Source organism: Austrofundulus limnaeus, unplaced genomic scaffold (assembly GCF_001266775.1).
Source record: "Austrofundulus limnaeus strain Quisiro unplaced genomic scaffold, Austrofundulus_limnaeus-1.0 Scaffold865, whole genome shotgun sequence".
NCBI classification, from domain to species: domain Eukaryota; kingdom Metazoa; phylum Chordata; class Actinopteri; order Cyprinodontiformes; family Rivulidae; genus Austrofundulus; species Austrofundulus limnaeus.
The window spans coordinates 133,663-145,602 of NW_013953267.1; the positions used below are offsets into that span (position 1 = coordinate 133,663).

Genomic DNA, 11,940 nt, shown 5'->3' on the forward strand with positions numbered 1-11,940 from the left:
GGGAAATAGCTAAAACATGCAGGATAGCGGCCCTCGAGGACTGGAGTTTGACACCCCTGATTTAAATCATGTGTTCCAAAGCAGGGAAATAGCTAAAACATGCAGGATAGTGGGTCATGAGGAACAGAATTCAGAACCACTGCGCAGCATCGGTGTTGTGTTAGCTTGATAGCTATTTATAACTTATAGAAAGAGWGCAACATAATTTACATGTAACGTTATGACAAAAGGAGCACTTGTGTTGATAAAGTACAGGCAAGACATGATAGTTAAAAATATATTGTTGATGGTTTGTTCTTACCTGTGACGGCAGCTTYGCTCTGAGCTCTGTGTTACGATGGCTCACCTCCGGTTTACAAGCCTGCGTGCTCCCGACTCTGGGCCCTGCTGTGGGGGAGGAGCTTAGGAAGGGGTGCTGAGAGCCGGGGGAGGGACTACAAGGTTGTATCTGTTCAAAATTTTTCTAAGTTTTTGGGTTTTCAAGAAACTACATACAGCAGCTTTAAGGACTTTGCTGCAGAACTTACKCGTGTGTTTAGCCCTATTCTTCCTCATAAGGAGGCTACTCGAGGTCTGTTAAACGTCTCTCAAGGCAATAGAAGAGTTCCTCATTACATTATTGATTTTCACACCCTGGCGATGGACAGTCAATGGAATGAGGAGGCATTGCAAGATGTTTTTTTCAGGGGCTCAATGAGGAGATTAAAAATGAATTGGCAACACGGGATCCACCACTCTCTTTTACACATCTGGAGGACTTGGCCACTCGCATRGATCTGCGTCTGTTTGAGAGGAGGCGAGACACGAGCGGTAAAAGGAGACTTGTTGTTTCTAACTGGACTTCTAGTTCACCAGATCCCGTCCATGTTCCTCAGTCCAATGTCACATCAGAGGAACCCATGCAGATTGGAAGATCTAGGCTGGATTTACAGGAGAGGCAAAGAAGAAGGATGAAGGGACTCTGTTTCTACTGTGGTGAGCAGGGTCATCAAGTTAATCTGTCCCTTAAGGCCTGACTCAGCAGAGAAGAGGAAARACTTGCTAAGTCACACCATCACCAAGACCTTGGTTCCTCTGGTTCCAGCCGAAGTCTCGGTTGGGGGTAAGATCCACCATTTACGGTTTTTATTGATTCTGGGGCTGATACTGAATTTATTGATGCTGACTATGCTTTGTCTCTGGGCCTTCAGCTGAACTCTTCCCCTAATGACCATCAGGTCATTGCCCTGGATGGACACKCACTAACCTCCTCTTGCCAAGAGACTGAACCCATGTGTCTATCCCTGGGTGGTAATCATCATGAGATCYTTAAATTCCTGGTAATTCATTCCCCTCAGTTACCTGTGGTCCTAGGGGCTACCTGGTTGAAMCTTCATAATCCCTATGTAGACTGGTAAAATAATGAAATCCTAGGTTGGTCCAAGGATTGTATGTCTAGATGTTTGTTCGAATCTGTTAATCGTGACACAAAATCAACAATAAAGGAGATTTATCCTGACTTGTCAAAGGTTCCATCTGAATACCATGATTTGAAGGAGGTTTTTAATAAGGCTAAGGCCTCCTCCTTACCARCTCATAGACCATATGATTGTCCCATTGATTTGTTGCCTGGTATTATGCCTCCCAGGGGCAGACTTTACTCTCTGTCTGGTCCTGAGAATCAAGCCATGACTGATTACATTACTAAGTCACTTCAGAATGGTATTATTCGTCCCTCTTCATCTCCTGCTAGAGCAGGGTTTTTCTTTGTTGGCAATAAGGATGGTTCCTTGAGACCTTGCATTGACTATAGGGGGTTAAATAATATTACAATCAAAAATAAATATCCTTTACCCCTCATGAACTCCGCATTTGATATTATTCAGGGAGCTACTATCTWTACTAAACTTGATTRAAGAAATAATTATCGTCTAGTCTGTATCAGAGGGGGTGACGAATGGAAGACGGCTTTCAATACTCCCAGTGGTCATTACAAGTCCCTTGGCATGCCTTTTGGCCTCACCAATGCCCCTGCTGTTTTTCAAGCCCTGGTGAATGATGTTTTGAGGGATATGATTAACATAAATGTATTTGTCTATCTAGATGATATCCTGATATTTTCCAAGGARGCTCTTAGCCATCGCAAACATGTACGGCCTGTTCTGTTAAGACTACTACAGAACAACCTATTCYTCAAAGCAGAGAAATGCGAGTTCCATCAGACTTCCACTTCATTTTTGGGCTTTAACATTTCTTCAGGTCAAATCTCTATGGACCCTATTAAAGTCTCAGTTGTTACAGACTGGCCCACACCTTCTGACAGAAAGCCACTTCAAAGGTTCCTCGGCTTTGACAATTTTTATCGTAAGTTCATCCGTAACTTTAGTTTTGTCAGTGCTCCTCTTCATGCTCTCACCTCATCTAAGAACAAGTTCTAATGGAATGAGGCTACTGAGAGGGCCTTTACCAAACTTAAGTCTAAGTTTACCTCTGCCCCCATCCTTCGTTTTCCAGACCCTGAGAAACAATTTATCGTTGAAGTTGATGCCTCAGATACGTACTGGGGTTGGAGCCATCCTCAGCCAATGGTTCCAGGACAACWAGATCCACCCCTGTGCCTTTTTCTTTAAGAGCCTCTCACCTGCTGAAAGAAACTATGATGTAGGCGATAGGGAGTTGTTGGCAGTCAAGCTGGCTCTGGATGAGTGGAGACAMTGGTTGGAGGGGGCCAAAGAACCATTTCTTGTCCTCACTGACCATAAGAATCTTGAGTATCTCAAGTCTYCTAAGAGACTCAACCCACAACAGGCCAGGTGGGCTCTGCTTTGCTGTCGCTTTAACTTCTCCTTATCTTTCAGACCTGGAGTCAAGAACAATAAACCAGACACTCTCTCTAGGATCCATGAGTCATCGACTGAACAGGCCAGTAGTCAAGAAGGGTTCATTCTACRGGAAAAGGTTCGACTGGTGGTTACTCAGATTGAGCAGGAGGTCAGGGAGGCCCACCAGTTCCACCCTCCACCCAGGGAATGCCCTGATGCCCTGCTGTTTGTCCCTGATCACCTGGTTCATAAGGTACTCTCATTTTGTCACAGCTCTTGCCTGTTTTGTCATCCAGGGATCAGGTAGACTTTAGAGGTGGTCAAGTCGCAGTTCTGGTGGGGTTCCTTAATCCAAGGAAGTTAAAGGAGCTTGTACCCAGTGCTCCCTGACCAAACCTTCACGACGTCCTCCCTCTGGGTTTCTCAGACCGCTCCCTGTGCCATCTCGTCCTTGGTCTCACATTGCCATGGATTTTATCACAGGTCTACCCCAATCTGAGGGTAAGTCAGTGATCCTCACCATCATTGACAGATTTTTTTAAGATGGTTCATTTGGTTCCTCTTAGAAAGCTCCCTACGTCTAAAGATCTTAGTAAAATCATGCTTCAAGAATTATTTAGAATCCAGGTTCTGCTAARGTGTTTGGAAGAAGGCAAGGAAGGAACTCCTAAAAGCCACTGACTCCTATGTGAAGTTCGCCAATTGACGCAGACTCCCTGCCCCACAGTATCAGGAGAGTCAAAGGGTTTGGCTCTCCACCAAGGATCTTCCACTCAGGATGGACTGTAAAAAGCTTGCCACACAATTCGTTGGCCCGTTCCCCATCTCGAAAGTGGTGAATACGGTGGCTGTTCGCCTCAAGTTACCCAAGAGTATGAGAGTTCATCCCACATTCCATGTATCCCGGGTCAAACCTGTTCTCCAGTCCTGTTTTGGACCCACCTCTGGACCCCCTCCTCCCACCTGACTAATCGATGGAGAACCAGCTTATACAGTGCACCGTCCCCTGAGGTCTCGATGGTGGGGCAGAGGCGTCCAATACCTGGTTGACTGGGAAGGCTATGGTCCCGAAGAACATTCATGGGTCCCTTCTCGTCACATCATTGATAAGACCCTCATCACCAAATTTTATCGTGATCATACCAACCAACCGGTGGTCCGTCAGGAGARGGACAGTGAGAGAGTACTGTTATGATTCATGCTCTGTCCTCCTGTCAGTTTCTCTCCACGTCACTCCCATTAGGTAATTATGATGATTTTACTTACCTGTGTTTGCTTGTATTTAAGCCCAGTTTCTGCTCATGTCCTATGCCAGATTATTGAACAGTTCTCTTAGTAGATTCTCCAGCATACCTCCATGCCTTGTTTTGTCTTTGATCACTCGACCTCCTTTTTGGACTCTGGATCTTCGCCCCTTGCTTCGCCCCTCTCTGGTACCTCCGCCYCCTCTGACCCACGGCACCGAACCCACGCTCTGAATTCTGGATCTTCGCCCCTTGCTTCGCCCCTCTCTGGTACCTCRGCCYCCTCTGACCCACGGCTTCNAACTCACGCTKTGGACTCTGGATCTTRGCCTCTCYCCTCACCCCTCTCTGGAAGCTCCGCCYTATCGGACCCACGGTTTTCGTTCCTGGATTTAAAGGTTGGTCCACTTCCTGGCTTTGTTTATCAATCATTGCCTATTCTTGTATTTTTTATGGCTTCTCTGGATGACAAAGATACTAATTTACTTGTCCTCCCAGTTTACTGTTGTGACGTCAACTCCACTGGACGTCGCGGAGTTGATGACATCACTCCTTTGGTCTCCTACAGAGAATCCCAGTCTATTAAAGAGTTAAACTTTTCTCGTGATATGGTTGTCACTTTGCACTCACTGGTTTTCATAARAGAAACACCGCAATTGTGAAACTCTGTTTTTATTTACATTAACAGAATATCGACAAACTTTTGCGCACATTTGCAATGGAAACACAGCTAGAGAGAGATGACTCTAATGGTAATGTTTTATTATTAATTGTTAGTGTTGGGGGTACATGTTGAGTTAGTTTACGTTGTAAAACTGAAAACAGAAGTGAGCACCWTAGCAGAACAAGACAGAACTCGACTGTCCCCCATCTCGAACTGACAGAGAGCATTTCTATGTCCCCCGCCTCGGCGACTGGGGACAAAAATGATAAAGGAGAGAAATGGGTCTGGGTTTTTGGTCATTTGTTTTTCATTTTAAAAGCAGACAATCATTATAAAAGCAGCAGAAACTCCAGAACACAGTTTTAATCATCAGTGATAAACTATCAGCTGACAGCTGGTAAAGAAATGTAAAACTAGTTAGCAAATGTTTATTTAGTTTTAGTTTAGATATAAAGTACAACATGTTTATTCATGCTGTTAACAGCCCTTTTAAGGTGGAGCTGGATATTTTTTTTAAAGAAATTAAGTAGCTATATTAATAAAAAATACACTGCAATTAGTTAAATAAACATAAAACTCATTAGCTATTGTTTATGTATTTATATACAGGCAGCTGCCTGTTATTGAAAAGTTTTGAAAAGTTAAAAWGAAGTTTTAAAGAATTTTTTTCTAAAATGTGTCATTTTTCAGTCAGTTTTGTTTGATTAGCTGTATCTTGGGGTTTATGGGTTTATCAGTCTAGATTCTCAAACTGGGGATCCCAGGACCCCCATGGGTCTATGAGCAGTAGCCTGGGGGTCCCTAAATAAACTATAAAAAATCATTATTTCGTTTTTTATTTTAAAAAATGCATAAATGTATATAGGGAACGATGCACCAGTAACTAAACCAAACAAAATTTTTAGTAGTATTCCTATGGCATTTGGGGGTTAAAATAACTGTAAATTGTCTTTAAATCAGCATGAGATTTATTAGGGAGTCTCTGGAAATTTATCACACCTGTAAGGGGTCCCCATGCCAAAACAACGAGAACCCCTGGCCTAGACAACATCCATTAGCAGATGTGTGCCTTAATACTGCAGAGATGGAACTGTAAACTACAGTATTATCAATGTTTGACAGCTGACTGCATGACTGTGAAACATATTGCAGCAGATTATTAATAAAGCAATATGTTTCTGGATCTTGTCATTTGAAGCCATCCTCTCCCCCATTCCTCCTTCAACAGCTCATCTCCCAACTCATCTCAACCTAATTTAGATTGGAGAAATGGCATACAGCCACTTCTATATATGTGGGTTGTAAACCCGCATGTTTTTCTCTTTTCTTTTCTTCTTTTTGCAAACACACACACACACACACACACACACACACACNCACACACACACACACACACACACACACACACACACACACACACACACACACACACAAAGCCAATCTCTCGTTCTATTTTCTCATAGTAACGTTAAGACTCTCATGTTCTGCTTTCTCTGGTTTCCATTGGGCCGACCCAACAGTGTGACAACATACACAGCTGTCTGGATTGACTTATTGATTTTTCTTTCCCAATTCTTCTTCCATTCCTGACTCAGTTTTTTCACTTGTTACTCTGGGCTGTTTGCTGGACAGAGGAACAAGTAGCCCAGTTGCACTGAGGGACACAGAGTGTCAACAGCGACTCCCTCATCTTTTTAATGTTAAGGTTTATGTTTCTGTTGTTTTGTATCTCATATTAAAGTTRAAAAAAGATTTAAACTTTTAATAAATGCATAAACTGACCGAGATGCAGTGGATTATCAGAGGGATTGACTACAATGTGTTAGGTCACCATGGTAAAAGAGCCTGAGTCTGAACCTGGATAGGTCACCATGGTAACAGAAAACACAACATAACACATAATGGCTGCATCCAAAATGAGTGTCCAGGTCTTCTGAAGGCCAAATTCGTCACGACAGCCGACAAATGCGTCCTTCCTTTGGCCTGAATTGAAGGACTGGTCTGATGYATCCTTCTCGGCCCAGCACATCCACAGCATTGTGGTCGACCAGAGATTTTTACCTCCGCCAAGGGGAGTAGGTGATGTTTTTGGTCGCGTATGTCTATTTGTCATTCTGTTGGTCTGTGGACAAAATTACGTAAAAACTTGTGGACGGATTGTCATGACATTTTTACCACATGTAGGTATTGGCCCAAGGAACACACCAATAAATTTTGGTGATGTTCCGGATCACGATGCGGATACAGGAATTTATCTTTTAATTCAACTGAATCAGACAGGCTACGCAAAGTGTTATTACGTCAGACGCATGCCTGTAAACAGGAAGTAGAAGTCGCAAAGTTGCTGGGACTAKACCTCTCAGGATGCCTACCATCGGGAAAGTTGGGATTATTCTGTTATCAACTAGTATTGGTGATTTTACTGCTGTCTGGAGACATAGAAAAAGAAATGTGATTCTCTTCAAGTTACGGGAATAACTGAGAATACGCTGACWGCGGGGGGAGGGTCCAGCTGCAGCCGAGCCGAAGCTGGTACCGAACAGCGGGAACAGCTCATCAACCAGGTACCAGCCCCTCCACATAAGAAKTTTATTGTGTGATTTGTTAGAAGTTCATTGGAGTGTTTGTTTGTGCTAAAAGTGCTCAGACGCTAAGCCAACTGTACTAGGAAGCAGCAGTTTATAAAGATAGTCAAACCATTAAAAACTCACAAAAAGGGGATAAAACGGATGTTTTACACGGGGGAATCTGACTGATGAAAACTTAGGAGCTTGATCCGGGACCAGTTTGTTGATGACTAACGTTGGGTGACGAGTCTCGAACTTTTTTTTGCATTGAACTCCACCTGAATGAAATCCCATGCATTAAGCCTGCTTAAATMTTCTCTACYTCAGAACTAATTTGGCAAATGTGTTTCCATCTCTCCTTTGGTGGAGCTTTGCACTCTCAGAGTGCTTCTAGTTTAATTCTAGTAATCGCGGACAAAGTGAGAGAAAAGTATATYTTTTAAATAAAAATATGGTCATATAAAAATTAAAACTTTCAAGTGATAGTATTTTTAATACTTTTATCATTTGTATGGACATGTTTTTAAATATTATTTTTGTCAGAAATAAAAGAAACTGGTTTAGAGAAATAAACATGCACCTACGGCAGGTCCATTAGTTCTTCAAATATTACCTTTAAGTGAATTTTATTGTTTTGTAATATTAACAACGCTAATATATTGATATTTTTCAAATTTCGATCCAAAAAAGTTAAGTACATAACTTTTCACTGGCAGGAGCTGCAGGATCACCTGAAATTTGGCTCCTGCAGCTCCTGCCAATAGGCAGAAGCAGTATCTAAAATTTGGATTTTTCTTTCGGTTCTTAATTCTACACAGACGTGGATGGATTTTGCTGGATGTATTCCTTACTCCTGTGGGAACAAATCATAAGTAGAAAATTTTAGGAGAGTGGCAGCGGAGCTGTGGGTGGTTAAAAACGTGATGTATAAAAACACTTCATGGTAAATGGATTGTCCTTATATAGAACCTTTCTATCCAACCAGGACATTCAAAGCACTTCGCACTACAATCTGTGTCCTCATTTACCCATTCACACAGCACTCTATTAGGTAAGCTAACATGTACAAAGCTAACATGTACAATCATCTATGGAGACTAATCAGTGGCAATCACATTCATACACTGATGGGGTGTATGAATGTGTATTGGGGGTGAAGTGTCTTGCCCAAGGACACAACAACTGAACCTAAACTTAATTCACACCTGTGAAAAAACAACTACGGGGGATTGAACTACCAGCAGTGACCTACCAGTTCCAGGCCGACTGCCCTAATCACTCTGCCACAGCCACCCCTTCACCTAAAATCATGAAAATTTATGGAAAAATATCCCCTCATTTTAGGAGGAATAATTAAAATTCCACACTCYTTAGAACTGCAAAATGAGCAAAATTGTTAAAAATGTAGACCACAAATGTATCAGCTGTGCATGGATTGTTGTATGTTTTGTTTTTCAAAACATACATCACTGTACATCAAATTATGATGTGAGTGGAGTACCCTTTGCGTTAATAAGTGATGTCTAGGGAGCCTGACCAAMCATCATACATATGATGAGTAGGGAGTGAGAACGTGTTGGTTTACCACACAGGAAAAAGTTCAACTTTACTGTGGGATCAAAGAGAAACAGCAGAAAATACTTTTGGTGTCCATTATATAATGACTAATGGGAAGAGCTCACACACTTGGTTGTAAGTTGTGTTGTTTGGAGGTAATATTTGCTTTTGTTTCATTGTTTTAAATGTTTTGGCTCGATTAGAGCCTTCTGCAAACAAAATGTGTGACTTTGACCATTAGTGTGACTGTTCAGGCCCATGTGTTCTCTGATGTGAAAATGTGGAGTTTGAGTGGACTGCTGCATCAAAGCAACCAAGAAAAACTGTAAATTGCAGGTGGACTGTGACCAGTTATACACCAGGGAAACAAAGCAGTCGCTGTTCTGAAGGATGGCCCAACACAGTGAACCAACATCATCAGGTCAGGACTCTGCAGTTTACACTCATCTTCAGAACAGCAGTCACTCTTTCAGGGATGAAGATGTTATCATATTGATAGAGAGGAACACTGGTTTGAGAGAGGAGTAAAATAAGCCATTTTTGTGAAGAAAAACTGTCCATCATTACAGAGAGACGAATGTCTCTTTGTCCAGTGGTCCCCTTGTTATTGTAAGTATGACTCAGCACCCCATGAACAATAGGTGGTAATCAGGGCCGCAACGATAGTCAGGCTGATGGTGCACATGGCCCTCTATGAAAAATAGAGATTATCAAAACACTAACCATCTATTGTTTGGCTGATGGTCTTCTCTTGCATTTGAACACCAGTTTTGATTGTGATCATTAAACCTGTTTGTCCACCATGTGGAGGCAGTGCTTATGAGGCTGATTTTACCTGAAACTCTTCAGACTGAAGAAGTCTCTTAGAGAAGAGACAGAACGTTCATTAAAAAAGAACACATGTAGAGAACCTACTTAAATTTTTCCTAGTTTTTTTTCTACCTGGAATATTGAGATGCAATCAGGACAGTGCAAATTAATATTTGTTGATAAATTAGAAAAGTGTATTTTGCTCTAATATGCTCATCCCTACTACAAATATTAAGTTCAGATACGTAAAGATGTGATGCTGTCACACTTTTTTACCAGGTGGAAACACAAAGAGAGAAAAGGACAAAGAATATAAAGAAGAAATGGATTGTTAGGAAAAGTGTGGATTAGTTTCTTTACCTTGGTTGGTATCAAAAATGTTGATGTTCTTGGTGAATTTGGAGTTTTGGTGACCTCCACCTTGCCGCAGTCCCCCCAACAGACACAGCCTCGCAGAYGGGTCCCATATAACGCCCCCATATGTGCGTTTACATGGCAGACTGGGCAGTGAAGTCCAGGAGCGGCTTTCTGTGTCGTATACCTCAAAAGCCTTCACTGGTCGCTTACACTGTCGGCCACCTTCAAGAAAGATAAGACCTATTATTCCAAACTTTGAGAATGAGTGAAACCTTCAGCCAACAGAAGCAGGTGCGTTGTACCAGCAACGTAGAGCTTGTTGCCAAGAAGATGTGTGTTAGCATCATAACGTGGGGTTGGCATGGGAGGAAGAAGAGCCCACATATCCTTCCTGATATCGTACTGTTGCAGGATGTTACGAGGGAGGAGGTCAGCACCCATACCACCAACTGCCAGAGCCCGGCCATCTGCATAAAAAGACCAAAAATACTTGACTAACAATATCATTGTGTGGGCTGACTCATTGGCATACAAGTTTGTACAGCAGGAAACCTAACCGCATATTTATGACCCAATTAATGTTATTTCTTTTTATTTACTGTTGTTTAACCAGGTGTAACCCCATCAATTTATTTCCCTTTATTGATGTAATGTAATGACTGTTTGTAAAAAAGTTTTTAAAAGTGCAATTCTTGTTTTTGCTACTACGTGGCACTATACTGAAACCGCCTTAATGAATGCCCTTATTTTTGACTTCTTCTTTGTTGGTGTTCTTGTTCTGAACCAGAGCTGAGAAATGAGCAGGAAATGGGAGGTAAAGCTTGATACAAGTTATATATGTTGATTTAAGAACAAAAACAATTCAGAAAATCACTTATAAATGCTTTTAGATGAAACCCATTCAGCTTGAGGACTTGTGAATGTTATTGAACTACGTCAGAACTTGAGCCTGAATCTTTGAAATGTGAAGTTTTCTCGATGAGATGTGGCCACATTTTTGTGTAATTGGCACAATGTGTAGTCGCTGAAAAAAAACTGTGAAAAAAGTATAAAGTATCTAAGTTTTCAGAGCTCTCAAGCTTCACACAATGAGCATGAGACACACACATTTTCTTGTCTTCACACGATACACAACATTCCTCATGCTGGAAAAACAAATAGACAGGAGCGGCCTGTGGGCAGCTGAGGGAAATGAGAAAAATCCACCTGTTTTTTTAAATGTTTTATTTAGTTTTTATTCCTGCGGGTGTGTTCAGAGCTCAGTCTCTCCTGTCAGTCATTACAGTGCCATCTTTGTTGCCTCTGATTGATCCAAACTAATAGTAACTGACGCAGGCTCACATCTGACCAATCAGAATATGTATTGTTAGTTTTGGGGTGTGCGCTTTGATGACTGACTGACAGCTGCCAACATCTTGGGTGTGGAAGAAGTTTGTGAGCAGTGTTCATTAAAGTGAATTAACTGTATTAATCAGAACAATTAAAAAGAATGTGTAGCCACAGAATTTGGCAGAACTTTTGAACCAGCTGCCTGAACAGATGAACCTGTAAAAAGGTGTTTAATGCTTCAAAATATCTGATAGGGTTTAAAATGCCTTTTAAAAAAGTCCACTACACACAATATTCCACCACATCCTCAAAGCAAAACACCGACAAAGTCCAGACGTGATGTGAGTAGGCAGAGGAACATCCTTAGTAAATATGAATATTTTCACATTCCTGATGTTTTCACTCCTTGTCTTTATTCCAAGTTTGAGTATAAAAGCTGCACTCTGATATGTGAGGCTCCCTTTCAGTCCCTTTTGATGGCTTTTAGATAGAAACCACTTCTCAAAGTTTCAATCTGATCAACTAATATTAAAGGCTTTTATGTTTCCAAACTCTGTCTTGACAGCATTTCCCATCCAATACACATATGTATGTATATATATATATATATA

At 41.6% G+C, this 11,940-nt stretch overlaps 1 protein-coding gene across 3 annotated transcripts in view; it reads right to left on the minus strand.

Annotated features, from left to right (window-relative positions):
* Nucleotides 1-10,467, minus strand: part of klhdc8a (kelch domain containing 8A) — a gene marked incomplete at its 5' end in the record, with an annotated part of 17,943 nt that extends 7,476 nt beyond the window's left edge. For all 3 annotated transcript variants that reach the window (XM_014029183.1, XM_014029181.1, XM_014029182.1), the window contains 2 exon segments: nt 10,004-10,222; nt 10,303-10,467. In XM_014029183.1, coding sequence (XP_013884637.1) covers nt 10,004-10,222; nt 10,303-10,467 — 384 coding nt within the window.
* Between the last annotated feature and the right edge of the window lie 1,473 nt (nt 10,468-11,940).